The 19,821-nt window shown below is 43.5% G+C and overlaps 1 protein-coding gene across 1 annotated transcript; it reads right to left on the reverse strand.

Moving 5' to 3' along the window:
- Positions 1-622: 622 nt before the first annotated feature.
- On the reverse strand, positions 623-13,711 carry JPT2 (Jupiter microtubule associated homolog 2). Its single transcript, XM_038151359.1, has 5 exons — positions 13,556-13,711; positions 7,583-7,731; positions 6,988-7,130; positions 3,765-3,810; positions 623-2,989 (listed from the first exon to the last, which is right to left on the reverse strand). Exons 1-5 carry the CDS (start codon positions 13,663-13,665, stop codon positions 2,811-2,813), a joined length of 627 nt encoding a protein of 208 aa, XP_038007287.1. The 5' UTR covers positions 13,666-13,711; the 3' UTR covers positions 623-2,810.
- Positions 13,712-19,821: the final 6,110 nt, after the last annotated feature.

A 19,821-nucleotide genomic window follows, 5' to 3' on the forward strand; every position in this document is an offset into this window, starting at 1 on the left:
ACTGCAGGAGTGAGGGCTGGCCAAGAGGCTGTGAGAGCATCACAGCCTGGAAGTTCAGGGATGAATGGCACAGACACAACATCCTGGATGAGAGGCCACTGTGTCCAGCTCACCCAGAATTGCAATGTCAGTAGCTGGAGTTCTGTCCTCCGTTAGCCAAGGCAGTCTGGTGCATGAAGGGTGTTTTATGCACTCACTAGGAACACACAAGTGAGGGTATGACTTCTACACATAAAGAATATGCATCGCTCAAGGGGAATTACTATATTTTTCTACAAACAGCCTTAACTATTTAAAATATTTGAATATTTAATTCTATTTACAATATTGCTGAAGAACATAACAGAATCCCAATGTGGTACAGAACATCATGGAATATTGCCCAAAAAAAGGCATTAAGCTGAGCTCTTGCTACTGTACTACCCCTCCCCAGGGATAAGAGGCATCTGTCTCGTGGGCAGCCTTGGGCAGGATGTCACAGCTCCTGAGCATAGTCCCACGTACGAAAGGCCTGAAAACATATGTGCAATTTTTCCCATTTCAGACCATAAAATTCACCAGTGCGTCTATGGTGAAACACAGTACTGAACAATTTATAAAAGCAAGCATCTATAGCACACAATGAAGTAACAAAATACTTGTTTATTGGTAACTGCATGTTTTGTCATTTGATTTCCAATCCCCTTCTGTCCCAGAGCAATGCTCAGATCAATCTTACTTGAAGAGTTGAAAACATTGTTTTAATTTCAAAGAAAGAAATGCAAGAAATTTAACATAGTTTAACTAATTTAAGGCCTAGTTAGAATTTGCTCTTTAAAGGACAGGCACTGAAGCCAATGCACATTAGGTACTAAATAAAAGATGCCAAATGCTTGGTATTGCAGATAGCATCAGCTACACCAGAGCCTGCAATGTAGAAAGCAGCCTCTGGTTGACTTTTCTATATGACAGCTTCCTGTCAAGTACTGGAACAAGGAACTGAAATGGCTAATGCATCTGAGACTCAGCCAGAGGCTGGAGAGCACAGACTCAGGAAGAGGTGCTAAGAAACACAGATTTGGAACTAACACAAGTTCATTCCAGGGTTGCAGTTTGAACTACTGCCTTGTTTTCCTGGGGGGCAAATTAACAGGCAGCTCCAAACCAATCTGAAAGGTACAAAGGCATTTGAATCCCTACTTTCCATGGCTGTTTCTATCCTAGCACTGCCCCATATGATTCACTATTTGAAAAGGCAACTAAGTCTTAAAGCAGTCACCCACTGCTGCTGACACAAGGGAACTGTACGGCCTAGGAAGCATTACAATCACAGAAAGGTTTAGCACCTGGCCCAGTATCCCATCTCAATGGCAGCAGTTCCCAGGGAATGTGGGCTAGAACAGCAGTGGATATACACAATAAGGCCACTTGTTCTTTAGTGTACCTGAACAATGCCTGTTTTGATATGTCAGATTTAAAAGGTCAGTATTCAATATATTTATCAGTAAGCACCTAGAGTTAACATTAATATATCAAAGCTCTGGATATGATTATAAAATCCATTCAGAGAACAAACCCTACCCCAAAAACATCTGTGCAAAACATGCACATCTTCCAAACATGATTTATGACAAATTTTAGTAATACAAACCTTCTGTTTGTGCTGGCTTTGATTTTCCAACTAAGGTAATCTACAGCAAAATCAACTACAACTCTAGGTTGGGGAGAACTCACATAGTTTTCCCAACAAAAATCTGAGACAGTCAAAGGCAAAGATAAGGCTGATGAAAGACAGGAGAATTCACTAACAGACTCAGCACAGGCAAAACCAACAGGAAATTCACTGTGGTGGAGACAGGAGAACTGTCCTGGTTTCCACAGGGAGCCAAGTGAAAACCTGTGCTGAAGCTAAGCCCTTTCTACAAAGGCTGAGTCAGAGAGACCTGGCTGACACCTTAGTGTACTCTCCATGCTAAACTTCCAAGTTGCCTGTGTTCAAAGAGTACCATAAAGCTATTGTTTGCATCCACATTTTTACCAGAAAACATACAAGCACTCAACTAGAAGCACTTACTTGAAATAGCAAGTTGGACAGCCACATATGAAGAACTGATCACAGTAATCAGCAAATTACTAAAGGCATCCAAAAGACCTGAATACCTAGGCAGGGGAAGACCACAATCTTTACAAACATATGATTGTTTAGGAGTGTAAAAGAAACTATCAACATATTTTGTCCAGCAGTATCAGCAATCATGTGCTGCAAGCAAGAAAAGAGAAAAAGAAGCAATGACTGAAGACACTCTTAACCATGTCAGCACCACTTGTTCCAGTGGAACACATTTATATTCACATGACTGCAAGTAAGCTCACGCTGGAAGCTGCATTCCACTGCCTAGGGGAAAGCCCAGCCTACATGCTGTACTCCAGAATCTTCAAATGTGACCTTCAGGCCCCTTCCCATTCACAATATTTGACATGTTGACTATATGGAAACCTGATTCCACAAAAGCATCCTGAGCCACAAGCTAGCTATTTATGTTCTTACCTAACAGTCTGAGGAACTCATCACTAAGTAGCACTAATTTTTCGCAAAGTTACACTAATGTGTGGCTCTGCCACCCACCCAGGCAGGCCAGTACTCACATCTTCCACAAGGCACCCATTCCCTCCCCAGCCCTTCCTCCCCAGATCACCAGATTATCCTTCCTATGTACTCTAACATAACCCTCATCCATCTGCCTAAGAATCTATTCACAAGCAATAGTGTATGAACTGACCTCACCACCACAGACAAGAGTTTCTCCATTAGTGACAGTGACATGATGACCCTAATAGAACGCAATGCTGGATTTCCCCCCTGGCGGATTGAGGACTTTGTTGTGTGAGCGTGGCCTTGGCCCTAGTCGGGGTTCGTGATTGTCCATCTTGGATTCTGGCTCCTTGCGTGGCTCCTCTTTGCTCAGAGCTTTCTTCTCGCCTCCGTCTTCCAGGTGTGGTTTGATATTTTCTGTAGTTACATTAAAGAAAACATATTAGATCATCAGATCACTCACTATTCTGTAGTGCACAAAGTGCCTCATCTTCTGTCAGATGCACTTTTCCCCCACATCTCCCATCCATAGCACACTAAGGTTTCTCATTACCTGTTGATTTTTCCTGAAGGAAACATGTAGTAAGAAGAGAATTTAACTTTTCACAACAATTCCTGTCTTCCTTTAGCAATCTTTCTAATCTTTCATATCCTTTCTAAGGATATAAAGACTGAGCAATACACCTTCAGAATTATTTTGGCAGTTGCAGGCAATTAAGAGATACAACATACCAATCAATCTTTTCATACTGAGCTTGAAAGCAGGGATCCCATCATTCTTTAACAGTTAGCTGAGCAATAATAAATTTTGTCAGCCAGCTGCTTATTATTTACAAGTACAGAAAGCCAAAATTAGCCATTTGAAGGAGATGGCAAGAGAAGAAGTGGTAATCTGATATGATGATTTGCCATATACAGATTCCATGATTCCATACACATTTGTATATACACACACATGGTATCATGCAAAGTTCAAACACACAGACACAGAGTATTACAACTCACCTGTGTTCTCTTCAATAAGAGGAAGAGAACCATTTCCCTGAGACAAGAGATTAGATTTCTGACTAAACTTTTCAGTAGTATTATCCTAAAAACATGAGACTAAGCTAATGTTTAAGCAGAAGCACAAGAAACTTCCTCATAGCTTATCTTCCCAAAGAGAACAAAGAAAATAATTTCTCTTGCTGACCTTCCAACTTCTTTGGTATTTCCTCTTCTTTTAAGACAATGTGATCCTGCAGTGAAATCAAAAATTATCTTAGTGTATTATTGCTCTCAAACAGCAAATCTGTTACAAAATCCTTCTGGAAATTTTGCTTCATTTCTAAGTTTATAGACCCCTAATCAAATAAAAGCAAGCTGTGTGCAGCCCTTCATCCCCTCTACTTTTACAGAATCCCAAAAGCAGGGGCACAAACCTTCTATGTTATGGCAAGATGCACAACTCAGACAATTCATTGAAACATAGATGAAGAGGCCACATTAAATCATCAAAATGGTAAGCACAGCAGTGGTGGGTTAACTGCCAAACTCAATTTTAGAGGCCTTCTCCAACCTTAAGGATTCATTGATTTTAAGACCAGGAATTAACATTCTTGTCAAGTACCTGCTATCACGCAGGAGAAGTTGGTACACACAGCTATAACACAAAGAGCCCTTGAAGACCCTATTTGTATGCAGCAATTCCTGTCTTCACCAAGTATCCCAACAGTCAGGTAATAATCAAAACATTTTAAGACCACTTCCCCAACAATCTGAACTGACTGCTGGAAATACACAGCCGCACTTCAGAGAAGTGTATTTTCCCACCCATGAAACTCAACTCGCATGCCTTCTTTCCAGCTCAGTATCTCCCACAATTCCAATGCTCTAATTATGACATAAGAAATTCCACTATGGTGTCTTCCATTTAGTCAGGAATTCATGGGAATTAAAGTTACATTTCTAAAAAACTAACTAAAAAGAAAGCGCAACCATCCCAGAGAAGCAAAGCAAAGCCCTCTCCTACACCAACTGCACCACTCCTCTCAAAACCTAGCTCCCAATCTTATTTTTCCTCCTCATCTTTTCATATGGCCCCAGATACTATTCAGAACATGCATAAAAAGAAAGCACTCTACCAACACTTTAAATTTAAGGGGGAAAAAACCAAAGGCAAGAAAGTTAAATTGGACTGATCCTTTCTTCCTAAGCTTCCAGGAGAAACTAGACTGTTTTCAGCACAATGACAATTTCTGTCCTGGTTCCAGCCAGTACAGGGTTAATTTTTGCAGTAGCCAGTGAGGACATGGCAGGGACCTGAAGCTTATTCTATACCACATCATGTGCAGGGTGTGGGGTGGGCGGTGATGGCTGAGGAGTTGGGCTAGTGCTGTGTTTCACGTGGTGAGCCCTCGCGTGTGAGCTGTTCATCCTTCTTGTACACTCCATTATTAATTTCGTTGCTGTTACTGTTCTTTTCTTATCTCATTGCTATTTCCAGTAAATTGCTCATATCTCAACCCATGATTTTACCTTTTACCTCCAATTTCCCCCCAAGCCGCAAAGGGAAGGGGGAGGGGAGCATGAGTGGTGCACGTTTTGAAGTGTTTTCAGTGGGAACACTAAACTGGGAAATACCATTCCTAAACCACAGCAGTTTCATAGAATGTTAAATTTCCATGCTATTTGACATGCCAAAAACATTATCACCATAACAGCTACTCAGTTATTAGTACTTACTTAGAGTAGGGCAGCAGGTTATAAATCTGCATATAGGGCACTTAAATACAGTAACTGGTAATGTATCCTGCTTTTTTCCAAACACAGATGTAGTCATAACTACAAGCAACTATTACACATCCAGCTTTAAGATCAAAACTCAACTGTATAACCTATGGGTAACAACTGTAACACTATACTAAGAGACACTTTTCTCTATCTTGTACAAATCAAGTAACTGCTGGGCCTGACACCACTGATCTGAAGTTCAGTTTTTCACTGTTGATCACTGTAAGCCTAATCTCCTAAAGTGCTTTCAAGGTGACCGTAGATACATGTATTTAAGAGAGCTGAAGTGCACAGCCAGGCCTCACAAAGGTTTATGACTGTACCTCACCAACTTCCCAAGTCTGCATCAAGATCTGTAAGACTCTGCCCAAGATTGCTTTCTCATCTGCCTCACGATCGTCGTGAAAAAAAAAACTGAGACCACTGAAAGAGGATCCTACATCCTGGTTTGGTGGGGGCCTGCCAAGGCCCCGGGACTGGAACTTGAGTTATTGTTCACAGGTCCGTTTGTCCACCTTATGCTACACTGCTCCCAGTGAAAGGACAAGGGACACCTTGACCTTCCTTCGCCTGCACTGCTCTGTGACAATGGCCTGGAGTTTTCCACCCCCAAGCCTGGCTGGACTCTCTTCTGAATTACCCTTTGGTGGTCTCCACAGAAGACCCTTCATCTACTGTACAACCACCGTGGCAGATGGACTGAGATGGGAGAAACCACTCCCTCTAAGACTGAGACATAAAAATCCTATATGGAAAAGACTCCTTTTCTCCTCAAGGACTGAAACCTGTAACCTGGGGGGAGGAGGGCAGTGTGTGTGGGGAGAACAGCTGATCAAACTGATCATGTTTGCCTGCAGGCAGTGACCATTGAACCAGGGAAAACAACGGCTCTCCCCCACTGCTGAGATCATAAGACTATTGTATCCTTTCCCCCCTCCTTCCCAACTTTCAATAAAAACCCCTCGAGTCAGCTAGCCACCTCGAGATCTCCCCAACGTGAAGGTGACTCCTCGACTGGACATCGACTGGACCTCGAAGAATTACATTGCCTCTATGTTGGTAGATATACCTATCCTCTTTCCTTTTCCTTTTCTTTCCTGCAGGGTTTCTTTCTCTCTCTCTCTCTCTCTCTTCCCCAATCCCCTCCAATGCATTTTGCTGTGATCATTCAATAAAGTACACTGATTTTGATTGTTACTGCAAACCCCCTTGCCGTGTTGGTGTTTTGTACCCTGAGATCAGATAAAGAACCATCACAATCCTGTCTGTGAGGGCGGATCGTGACAAGATCACATCTGCCAGACTACAGAATAAGGAGAAATATTTCCTCCCTAACAGTTTAAATGCATCTAGGCTCTGTCAAGATTTCCAGCTCTACCTCACTTACAAGAAAGATCAAAGGCTCTTTTATTTTTTTTTTTTTGAATGCACATCCACAGTCTAATTAATACTTTTACAACAAACTGCAGAGATACACCCAAAATAACAAGTTATCAAAGAGACTTTGGGAATAACTGTCTAACTCAAAGTCACTCCATGCACATTCAGTTCTGTTCTTGGGGAAAGCACAGGCATATGACGGAGCATGACAGGACCCTGGAGCTGCTTGGTTCTTGATCTAACAGCAACAGAAGTACAAATACCTTGGGTTTGTTCGGGTGCGCTCGCACAATGCTAGGAGAGACAGGAGACCCAAAGATATCACTTGTCTTCCCACCAGGTGGATTCAAGCGCGGACGAGGCTGAGCAGAACTAGAGTCCTCAAAAATGCCACTTTCTTTTCCTCCTGCAAGGCAGTTGTTAAGATTTTTTTTTCTAGATTAGTTTTATCACATTATATTAAAAAAAAAAAAAAATCAAGGACTTCTACAACCCTGCTGCCTAGGGACTTAGTCGTATTTGCCTAGTTTAAATCCTTTGTTACAATTCACCTGCAGGTCTCAAACTGAGCTAACTGCTGACAACTCTACAATAGAAGCAGTTTCCTTTCCTCATTTCTTAGAACCTAAATTTGGAAAGAATTAAGACTTGAATAACGTGCTAAAAAGTCTGTGAACATGCAAATCACTGAAATATTCATATATTCAGAAGTTTGAAGAGATTTGTTGTTCAAACCTACTCAGTATAATAAGAATGCAACATAAAAAGACAGATCCCAGTGTTCCAGTTTAGGAGCACAAAACCATTCTATGCTGCAATTCAGAGGCCAGTCACACAGAAAGAGGGGGCAGCTTTTACCTGGAGGGTTTGTTCTTTTTGGAATGTTCTGAGGTTTTTCTGATGCTCCAAAGATATTGGATGCCATCCGGTGTGGCCTGCTTGAAGAAGACACTTCTTCTGTACTCCCAAAGAGATTACTAGAATCTCCCCCTGGGGGCTTCAATACCCTGTATCACAGAATAAGAAACAAGATGTGAAAGTTCATTTAAAAATTATAGCATTTAACATATTTGATATCCCCTTCCCATTCTCTCCTTGTATGTAACTATCCTGATTTAAATTTACTTTAGGTAATTCTACTATATCCATGAAGTATCTACTTTTCAAGAGCTGTTTTAATATTCCTAAATTCAGCACAAATATTGCCAACCTTCTGGTCAGTCAACTTGATCATTAAGGTATCTATGATTACATGGAATGATCCTAACACTGCCACCTACACAAATGGCTATGCTCTCTGTGGTGTTCCAGAAATAACAGGGATTATGATGGTTAGATTTTAAAAATAACCATCACAGAATCAGACTTTGTGCTAAACTGCACACGCCAACTTTGACTTTGTGATATGATTCATACCCACTGACTTTTAAATAAAGGCAGACATTTCATAACTACTAAAAAATTTGCTAGTCTCAACCATCAGTTATCATCATAGCTGCTGTAGTTTAGAATGCAGAGACAGATTATGAAAAAGTCAATTATTTAGCAGTCAAGCTTCAAATCCATTAAAACTAAAGCTTTGCACCAGAGGATATCAAATGGATCTGCAGAAAAATTGAAGCTTACAGCAGAAATCATCTGACTTCTTGAAAACTTACCAAAAGTCATACTTGTCCTTCAGTAGTACTTCCATAGTTAATGCCTAGGTCTTGTTCAACAGACTACAGGTCCCTCCCCAAAAATGAACCAAATGACTATCTGGGAGTAGAATCAGTGGAAATTAATTGGAAAATTAACAGAAAAAGCTAAGGAAAGAGACTAATACCTAAATATGGCTGAAAGAAGTTCAGCAAAAAAAAAAAAGGGCCTGGGGGTGCTGGTTGACAGTGGCTGAACAATGACATCCTGGCCTGTAGCAGGACCAGGACAGTAACCTCTGCTGGGCACTAGTGAGGCACCTCAAATCATGGGGGCAGTTTTGGGCCCCTCATGACAATGAAGACCTTAAGTGGCTGGAGCATATCCATAAAAGAGAATGGAGCTGGGGACGGGTCTGGAGCACAAGTCTGATGAGGAGCAGCTGAGGGAGCTGGGGGGGCTCAGCTTGGAGAAAAGAAGGCTCAGGGGGGACCTTCTGGCTCTGCACAACTCCCTGACAGGAGGGTGCAGCCAGGGGGGGTTTGGGCTCTGCTCCCAGAGAGTAAGGAACAGAACAAGAGGAAACAGCCTCAAGTTGTGCCAGGAGAGGGCATACTGGACATTAAGAGGAATTTCTTCACAGGAAGGGATGTTGAACATTGGAATGGGCTGCCCTGGGCAGTGGTAGAGTCACCATCCCTGGAGGTGCTCACAAAATGACTGAAAGTGGCACTTAATGCTCTGGTCTAGTTGACAAGCAATCAAAGGTTAAACTCCATGATCTCAGAGGGCTTTTCCAACCTTAATGATTCTGGGATTCTGTATCAAAAATAATTTTTACAGTTACATCTACCAATTACCCACAGTCTTAGCAGCTCAATTATACTACTTCTAATCTTAACCCTTGATCTGGAACCTAAAGTAACCTTTGCTTTTAAAACAAGAGAACAGTTATAAATTGCAAGATCTTGATCCCACTCTACCTGAACACAATACAAATGTAAATAAATTATTACAACCCCTGTTCTCCCTAGCCCAGTGACAGCAGAATGTCATCACAGGTGAGTATAAAATGAGGTACCTCTTGGTGCCAAGATCTACTCCAGTTTAAGATTTAATTTCACAGAAGTAGAGATATTTGGCTGCTCTGTCAGAAAATGAGTTTTGTGTGCATTTCAGACCTCAAGATGCAGAACGCAGTTTTAGGCCTTTTGGAAAGGAGAAAAAAGTTCCTCTTTTAGTCTGGGAACAGTTTATGTACACAGTACTAGCCTCATAGGGACTGTCTTTGCTGGTCAATTTCAATATTTTAAGTCTTAGTACAATTGTGGATTTAAGAAACACCTTTAGCTTAAGGAGTAACTAGAATTTCAGCAGACAGAACAACTCCTTGTCCAAAGCACAGGTTAGATCATATAAAGCTTATTTCTTTACAGTTTAGTGTCAAACAGACTACAGATCCAACTAGCCTCTGTGCCCTCCACGTATTTTAGAAGACTTAAAGCCACACTTAAAGCAGACATTATATAGGTAAATTATGTATTTCAAACATTCACAATGGTCCAGAAACCACGAGGCAGTTTAAGTAGTTAAAGTGGGGAGACAAAGAAAAGGGAACTCTACAAAAAAATAGTTTGGGAAGGGGTCTCTGTTAAAGTGGACTCCTCTCACATAATTTAAATGTTTTTTTACTTTACCTATTCTTTTCAGCTATTTTTAAACTGCATTTAGTCTTTCTTGTATTCCAACTACACTAAGTATACCAGCAAAGAGACTGAAAGGAAGTAAAAAGCTGTTTATACAGCTGGAGTCTCTTATAGCCCATATTAATTCAATTTACCACACTGTTTGCTTAACACATGCCTAGAAGCATAGGAAGGAATAAAAAAATAACTACATTCAGATTTTTTTTTTATTTAAGAAAAAAAGCTAGCCATAAGAATCAAATTACTTCTCATTCTTGCTATGGTTTTAAAGAGCTATTGCAGAAAGAAATTCTAGAGAAAATCCATTTAAAGATTAAAAGTCTTGATAATTCAGTAAAGAAACTTTATCAAAATCAATCCAACACTGATTAATCTTATACTGTCCTCTTATTTTCAGCTTAGTAGCCACACTATGAAAACCCTACTCTTGAATAATTAACCAGAGACATCACTGGTGGTACTTACAAAGTAGAAATCAGCACAAGTACCTTTTCTGCCGGCATCACGCAAAATAATGTCTTGACTCTACATACACAAAGTGGATTTACCATCTCAATTTCAAGAACTTCAAAATGCTGGTAACCATCCTTCCAAGCATTACATAACCTTTCAAATGGCAGTGACACCAGGTTAATAAAATTTGAACTAATACAAAGTCAGATAACTAAGTCATTGACAGGAATTACCAAAAATAACCTTGAAGTACTGCAACAAAGTCCAGCAGCTGATGCCAACAAGAGGAGAGGGCTTTGCACTTGCTCCCTCCGACGAAATATGTGGGAGACTACAAAGCTATTCTCTTTCTGTGTAGCCTCTAGAGCACTGCTGGCCTCCCTGTACGACCACAAGTTCTACTGCAGTTCTACAAGTTCTACAAGCAGCAAGACATGCAGGTCCCCCACACCAAGTAAGAAAATCAGATTTCACCTGTAAATCCTACCAAAGGAAAACAGCATACTAAACTCAGCTAGCCAAGATGAGCTGCTCCAACAGAGTACACAGAAATTTAACATATGTATAGTAACTTTAGTTTATACTTTATAGTCATTTTAGTTTACATCAGTATTATGCCAGTTTATACAGAGACATTTTTGTGTCTTGTAGCCAGGTATGTTGGGTCTGTATTCCTTTGGGAAGGTATTGCTTTATTCTTTCAAACCATGAAAAAACAACCCTTTGTCTTCTACAAAATCCAAATCTGCCTTTCTCTCCCTCCCCTCCAGCAGACCAGAAGTTTATGAACTTCTCTAAAATAGCTAAATCAAGAGCCCTATTCTGCAAGTTTAAAAGCCCCCACGAATTGCTTTGTTCTCTTCTGGCAGATTTGAAGAATTTTAATTAGTTTTTCTGGTCTTTTTTTATATCCCCTTCATTCTAAAACACTTCAATTTGAATGCCCTTTCCTCATTAAGCCTTTCAGCCAACCTATAGAAGGCCTATTCATTACTTCAAGACACCCGCTACATAATTTTTTTTTTAAATCATGCCTGAAAATTAAACACTGAAGTTTTACCAGTTTTCAGACTGTTCTAATACAGTAGATAAGTGCTGTATTATACATAAGAGACTAGCAGAAAGCAGGTGTTGAGGTTTGGAACCACAGGCTCTAAAACAAGACCAGAGGTCCTGGGGTGCTCCTGCTGTGGGATCAATAGAGACTCTCGTCTCATTAAACAGCTCACTCACATACAAACAGCAAGCCACGCTCCCGATCTGAAAGCCCCAAGATACTCTGCAGTGGCCCCGATGGGAGTAGAGGAACATGAGCATTACATTTCCTAGATGGTTAAATTTACCATTGTCAGCTCTTTGCAGTAGTTGTGAAACTGCTCATACACAGGACAAATCGAGTGTATGTTAATACAATGTGTCTTTATAGTGCGCAACAGCAGAATGATACAACTCTGGCCTGTTTTGCTTTTAGAAGCTCTTAGACATGTAGTACCATGTTTTATTTTGAAAAAGCAAAACTTGCTTAAAAATACAAAACGTCATTGTTAAAGCTTAAATAAAATTAGGCAGTTAATTCGATTCAGCAAACTAGTTGCTCGCTCTATCACTGTACACATTTACAGGATCACTAGAAAGACATTTCACTGGACAATTAAGTGAAAGCTTTCACTTAAAATCTTCTTAGTATAATGTATTTCTAACAGTAATACCCCTGTACTATGAAGTTCTCAAAATGCAAACGCTTGTTTATAATTTTCTAGGCATGATTTTCACACTAGGAAGACTTTCTTCCCCCACTTCTACAGCTGGTGGTGGTTGCTGCAGGGATTTGGAATTAGGCTCAGATTTGGGCCCCTCATAGAGCAACTTCTATGTACCAAGAACTGCGAAAGGATTTGCACTGTCACTAAACAAAGTTTTGTTCAGGGAATGAACAGAATAAGCCGTGTCTTTAAACAGGTACTTTTGCCCTTGATGGCACAGGCCATGGGTCGATATAGTAAATGCCTCAGACACGCTGCAAACCCGCTAAAGGAAGTTCCTGCGGTGCTGCCACAGTCTCTGGTACAGAGCTGTGAGCGGCTGCAGCCTGCACTCAGGCTGCCACAAACACACTCCCACACGGCAACAGGGAGGAAGCTGTAAGGCCACTTCTGCTCGCTGTTAACTAACACGTTGCAATGGTCTGCCCGGAAACCAAATTTTTGCGTTAAACGTGGTTTCAAAAATACTTGGAAAACAGACACTTCTCAGAGACTACACCAAGAACAGAGCATCCTCAAAAGTCTTCTAAAACCATTTTACAGCTTGGAGCGACTGGAATACAGGAAAACTTACAGCATTCTTAGACAATTCGGAAACCCTACCTCCTTCCCCACGCGACAGCCTCGCAGATGGATTAATCACTGCGCTCACGCCCTGCAGTATTCAGGGTAAACGCCCTCCTCCAAACAAAGTAATATACTTCAACTTCGTAGGGCGAAAACAAGCCGACATCTCTAGGCGTTTGTGCACAGAGAGTAGCTGGGGCCCCTCGCTCCCTTTGAGTAGAAACACGCCGGCAGAAGGTGCTCCCCAGCGCTGGGCCCTTCTCTCCGCGCCGGAGTCCCTGCAGGAACTCTGGGGTCGGGCCGGGAGCGGCAACCGTGGGCGCCCCGCCCAGGCCTCGGGCTCCCCTCGCGCGCCCTAAGCCCAAGGCAGCACCGATGGGAGCGCAGTGGGGCCACTCCCCGCCCAGCCCCCGGGGCGCGGAAGAAGTAAACTGAGGGACGGCGAAGCCACCAGCCGCGCGCTGGCTTCTATCCGGCGGTACGGGAGGTATAGGGCTCCGCTTCCGCCCGCCGCGGCGAAGAGGTCCCTCGGAGGAACCCGATCTCCTCGGCCAGAACACTACATCCCCGATCCAGCCTCCTCTACCCCTCACGGCCCTCAGCTGGAGCCCGCAGCGCCCGCGCCCGAACAAAGCCCCGCCAAGGACTCCGCGCCACCGTTCGACTTTTCCCCCCGCCCCGCCGAGCGTCCCTCACCACCCCACCTGGAGCTAGGCTTGGCCGGCTCGGCCTCAGCGCCCTGGAACATGGTGGCACTCAGCAGCTCCGCTCCACAGCCCGCGGGGAGGCCGGCCGCCCCGCCTTGCCCGGCCATTGGCCGATTTAGCTGCCTATCATGACGAGCAGCCTATCGAACGCAGTTCACTCGCTCGAGATCCTGCCTGTTCAGCCAGCCTCGCAGAGGGAGGGAAGCTTAAAACGACCCGCATCGGCGCTCATCCTGGATGCCTTCCATTGGTTGCTCTGCCCGTCCGTCAGAAGAAACTGCACAGCCATTGGCTGGAGGGAGGGCGGGGCGAGCAGCAGGAAGGCATTTAAAGCGACGGGGTGGCGTAGGTGTAGTGGCAGACCGGGGTCTGGTCCCAGCTTGGGCCTCGCGGTCGAGACCTCTGTGAGGGTTTCACCTCGAAATGGCGATGCAACGCAGAAAACAGAAGGAAAATCATCCTATGGAAAAACCTCAGGGAGGACTTCGTAACCTGCTGCCCTACACAGCGTTTCCGCGTTCGAAGATACCCGAGCGGCAAGCCCCAAGCCCCGCCCGCACCCGGCACGCCTCGGGAGCCCTTCCGGTGCGGAGGAAGCGTTCAGCGCGGGAGATTGAAGCCGCTCCAGGGGGCGCGGGCGACCCGGGCAAGCGAACGGGACATGGAGCGGGAAGGGCGCTGCAGCACAGGCAGTTTGCTCAGTTTTCAGGTTATTACCGTTGCTGCGACAACTCAAATATATGGTGTCCACTCAGCAGGGAACTGAGTCCCCTAAACTTACCAAAAAAGATGCGGTGTCTCAGAATGGAGTCCCAAAAAACATGCAAAAACTCCATGTAGCCACCCAGGCTTCAGGCTGTAGCTAATGCCTGAGCCTGTCAGTGGATTGTATCAGTGATGGGCAGCTGCATCAGATAAGACCAGGTGGATGACCTGTCTAGCCTGGTAGCAGAGCTACAAAACAAACTATAAAGGCTGAGCCGTATTAGAAAATCAGAGAAAGTATTAGAAAATCAGAGAGGGACATAGACTGGTGGGACCATGGCCTCCCTAAGACGGGAGCATCGAACAGAAAGGAGATCCTCTATCCATCCTCCAGCAAAGAGCAGGTACCAGTTGTGAAGTGAGAAGCAAGTGGAGAGCAATCCATACTCAGGGAAGCAAGCAAAATTCTTCTTTGCCCACCTTGCTTTTCCCTCACAATACCCTTATAGGCAAACTCAAGAAAAGTGGATTGGATTGGACAGTGGAATGGATTGAGAACTTCCTGAGTGGTAGATCCCAGGGGCTTGTGATCAGTAGTACAGAGTAAGGTTGGAGACCTGTCACTAGTGGTGTCCCCCAGGGTTCTCTGTTCTCAGTGTTGTATAACTTGTTCATCAATGATTGGATGAAAGAGCAGATGTGTCCTCAGCAAGTTCACTGCTGATACAAAGGAGTGGCTGATACTTGAGAGGGTTGTGCAGCCCTTCAGAGGGACCTCAACAGCTTGGGGAGGTGGGTAGATGTTATGAATGAAATTGCCAATCTAATTTTATCAATAATTTGCAAGAGCCAAATTATGATATAAAAACAAAGTACAAAATTTATTTCGCGCAAATTGACAGAATTTCGGTAAGCCACGGATCGGACAGAGTCTAGCCCGGGAATAGACCCTGGGTGACGCGCTGAGCAACCCCAAGCACTGGCAGCTTCGGAGTGCGGCGGCACACCTGGGTCTCCCTCCACGCAGGTTTTTATCCCATTTTTCTTGCCGCAGGCTAGGAAGTCCATTGTCCTTTTCATAACCAAACAAGTTCCAAAGGTTTCTCCGGTCCAGTAGAATGGTATCTGATGGAAGGTGGTCCGGTCCTCGATGTCTTCGGGAATAATTCATCGGCTTCTGGTCTTGTGCTAGACAGGACTAAGCTTAACAATACACAGTCTCATCCTGAGAGAGATATCCTTCTTATCACCCTGAATACCCGATACTCAGTTCTTACTGGAAATCCCTTTTACAAACTGAGAGACTTCCCAGAAGTATTTTAAAATTCTAAATGGTGTGTTCTTCCCCCCCTCCGGTCGGGAGTATCCAGGTGTACTGCCGATGGTGTAATTCCCTGCGTAGTTGCAATCTTGAAACCAAGGGTCCCCGTTGTGTTTCACATGTAAATGTGGTCTATCGGTGTGGTATGTGTGTTGGTATCTTGCTGCTATTGCTGACTGCTTTCTTTGGCTTTTTCCCTGAGAACATTTCCAGACGTAGCCCCCTGTGTCACCCATTTACTTAATATCTATCTACCTTAATATTTTATACTATCTTGGATCTATTCCTCTGTTCTAATAAATATGAATTTTGACATCCATTCATAACATACCCCCGCCTTTCAAGTTGCCATTCAAAATTCATATCTTAAAATTTTTATTTTACACTCAATCTATATTGGTTAATAAAAAGAAAATAAAAGAAAAGAAAAACCAAAGTCTGTTAAACCCTTTAACAGATCAGTTATTCTCACAATCTTCAAAGGGTACCCCTTGGTATATCTGAAGGGTACCTTTGATGTCCTTTGTCTGTTCTTCAAACCTGGCCAGAGCCTCTGTGGCAAAATCATCTACACCTGCTTCTTCTAACCTCATAATTTTGGATACCTGCCCAGATTTTCCTGTTGCAGCCTCTGGATCTATGGGCATAGTGCTGAGTTGCATACCCTGTATAACAGAATGGATTAGCCTGATAAAACAGGGAATTAGACAAGGTAAGAAAAGGATTCCTGTGATGGAACGTAAGACAAAAAAAATCAGTTTCTTCCACTAAGCACCATTGAAGATGTTGTCCCACCATCCTGATTGCAAAATTGTATTCCAGGTCTGTACCGGTTCATGTGCTACTCGTTTAATTTCTGCGGCTAATCCCTTAATAGTTTCTCTATAATCGTCTATTTCAATGCAACATTCAGACTCATTAAATTTCCCGCAAACCCCTCCTTCTGCGAGCAGCTAATCCAGTGCAATTCTGTTCTGATAGACAAAGGCCCTCATTTGAGTATGCTGCTTGGAAAGCAGCTCTAATGCATCAGCTGTGTGATTGGATACAATTTCTACTACGGCCTGAAGTCGTATTAGTCTGTTCAGTAAGTATATGGGGGTTCGGTATCCCCAACTGCCATCCTGTGCCCAAGTGGCTGGACCATAGTATTCAATTATTCGCTCAGCTGGCCAGTCATCTCCACCCCAAGTTTGCTTTCCCCCAATTTCAGGGAATTTGTTTCTAAGATCCCGCTTGTTTCTGTTTAACGTTTCAAACAGTGGGACTCCCAAAGAACCACTTTCTGTTCATGGTATGGTGAAAAAGACAGGTTTAATTATCCCTAAAGTGCATGATCTTTTCCATCGAGGATGTAATTCGCTATATGCTTTCCTCCCACATATCCAATAGAGCCCATCGGGGGCTTTCCACCTCATCTTGGTATTCCCCGGATCCTCCCAATATACCTTTAGGTCAGATACCGCTTGGTAAGGGTTAATCCCAGAACCTTTGTTCCAGCACAGTTCAAGCTGTTCTTTCCATTCGCAATTGTTCCCTCTTATCTGACTCCAGTATCCCGCTGGTGGCTCTGGTTGCCACACTTTAATTTTATCCCTTGAATTTATTGCCAGGGTGGAGATGCATGGGGTGTATCCCACTACCTCGGTGTATTCAGAGCCGTCTCGGCTAATGCAATGAGTTCCGACACCCACCCCTCAGGTCTTTGGATCGTTTTTGAGACCCTGGCAATTTTCCATTTCAGTATTTGTTCTGGGATTAAACTTTCCCCTTTCCAAGGCCAAGTTTCAGCTGATTTTAGTCCCCCACAAATCCAACAATTAGTTAACCCCAGCTCTGTGGCGATTTCCTGCATGAGATCTATGAACAAATTTTTATTAGAAGCTGGTAGCCCCATGTTGTTATATTGCTTTTCCAGCTGATCGTACTACTCACTCAAAGTTTTTAACCTCTCCTGTTCAATCCTTTTTCTCCTGAGGTCTGCCTCCTGCCTCTTTCGTTCTAAGGTGATTTGTTTTAGTTTGCCTTCTGGATCTAGTCCCTCTCTGTTTTTCGAAAAACAAAACATTCTGTCATATTGAAAACACCGTCTATTATCATTTTCGCTCAAAAGATCCAAAATGACCGGCTCATTGTGCGAGATTGCGCCCTCGTCTTTCAGGTTTTGTCCCACCCAGTAAGTTTTGTCCTCCATTATACACATTTCTAATTTACTGGTATCATAGCATAAACGATTGACCTGTAGGTAAGCTACAAAGACAGATTCCTTTTTATCCCCAATCCAAACTGTTCGATTACACATTGAGCAGATAGGTAAGGGGAGTATTCCTGTTTCCCTCTTATTTCTGTTATGGCCAAGATTCTCTGATTGCGCTGATGGACTGGTCACCTGGTATTCTTTGCATTTAGTTTGTTTTTCACACAACCCCTCATGAGTGTCGCTCTTGGGGTAAGGCTGGTCTGGTCCTATTCGGCCGTCCCGCAGACCGGTCTGGCTTTCAGGACCTCCCACTAGGGAACCAGGGAGGCCTGTTGCGGTTCCTCCTGCCGCTTCAGCGGTTATGATTAGGCTGAGGAGGACCACCCGGATTCGTATCCCTCTGCCTTGACCATCACCCGCTGGGTTGCCACCAGCGGCGTGGTAGACCATCTTCTCGGCAGCAGGTATAGTCTCCCGGGTCCCCTCGCCGATATCTAGCCTCAAATCCCCTTTTGCAGGCCTCCCAATTCCTTTCCCGAATCGTTACTGACCAACAAGGTACTTTAATTCCTTGGCGACACTCTGTGGCAATTATTTGAGCAGGCGAATTTAGTTTTCCCCTTATTCCGTTAACGTACTAATTATACCACTCTTGTGAGTCCAATTCAATCGCCCCCTCCCACGTGGCGACCACCAGGAGGCAACCAGTTAATCTTTGCTCCGTTCTAAGACACCTCTTACATAATCCCTTTGGTCTATCCCCATTTAAGCAATGGGTAACCCAAATTTCTTTACAATATTCACACTTAAAATGTACAAAAGGATAACAAGAACAACCCGCGATTCCGCATCTGATTCTATCTCCGTCGGTCATTTACTTGCTCGGTGTAGCTTAAGCTTGAGGTCCCCGGGGGAGGAGATGATTCTCCACTCGGGGTTTTGTTCTCCCGCTTCGACTTTCTTTATTCGCGAAGCGTGTGTCCACCCTTTTTCCACTGTTCGTATAGCAGTATCTGTCGTTAGGAGGACAAGAAATGGACCTTCCCAGTGAGAGGAAAGTGTAACCTCTTTCCAAGATTTCACAAAGACTTTATCTCCCGGTTGTATTTTGTGAATCGCGAATCCCAAGGGTGTATTTTGTGCCAAAATTCCCTGTTTTCTTAAATCTAGTAAGTTCTTACTCATGGCTATAAGATACAGTTGGACCTGCCTGTCCTCTACTAGCGGATGCCCTAGTGGCATCCCATATTCATAAGGCATCCCATACATCAGCTTGAAGGGAGACAACCCGGTTTCGGAATGTGGTTTCGTTCGAATGTTCAATAGAGCTATCGGGAGGCACTTTAACCATGACATTTTGGTTTCTAACATTAGTTTGGCCAATTGTGTTTTTAAGATTAGTTTGGCCATTAGTTTGGCCAATTGTGTTTTTAAGATTCAGTCTTTCTACTTGGCCAGAACTTTGGGGATGCCACGGCATGTGGTATTCCCATCTTATTCCTAGAGCCTCAGCAAGTTGTCTTATAATTTTGGAGGTGAAATGAGTTCCTTGATCTGAATCGATATAATTTACAATCCCGAATCGAGGTATTATTTCTTCTAATAAGCTCTTAGAAACCACTTGGGCTGTCGCCCGTGAGCTGGGAAATGCCTCTACCCAATGAGTTAATTTATCTACAATTACTAATAAATATTTATATCTTCCTACCTTAGGAAGCTCGGTGAAGTCCACTTGAATCCTTTCGAAAGGTCGGTATGCAATCGGTCGACTTCCCCGCGCTAGTCGGCGTCCCCCCGCTTTATTAAATTTTTGACATGTAACGCATCCCTGGGTCTCCTGTTTTGCCAATTCGTATATTCCTTTGCAACCGTAAAACTTTAGGAAGTGTTCCGCGAGAGCCCAAGATCCCCAATGCGTTCGTTGGTGTAACCTCCTCAAGATCTGCCTTGTATATTCTTTAGGGAGGAGTTCCCTCCCGTTGGGCAATTTCCATTTGCCGTTTTCTAATTGCCCCCCCATTTTCGCATATTCCTCAG

Source organism: Motacilla alba, chromosome 14 (assembly GCF_015832195.1).
Source record: "Motacilla alba alba isolate MOTALB_02 chromosome 14, Motacilla_alba_V1.0_pri, whole genome shotgun sequence".
NCBI classification, from domain to species: Eukaryota; Metazoa; Chordata; class Aves; order Passeriformes; family Motacillidae; genus Motacilla; species Motacilla alba.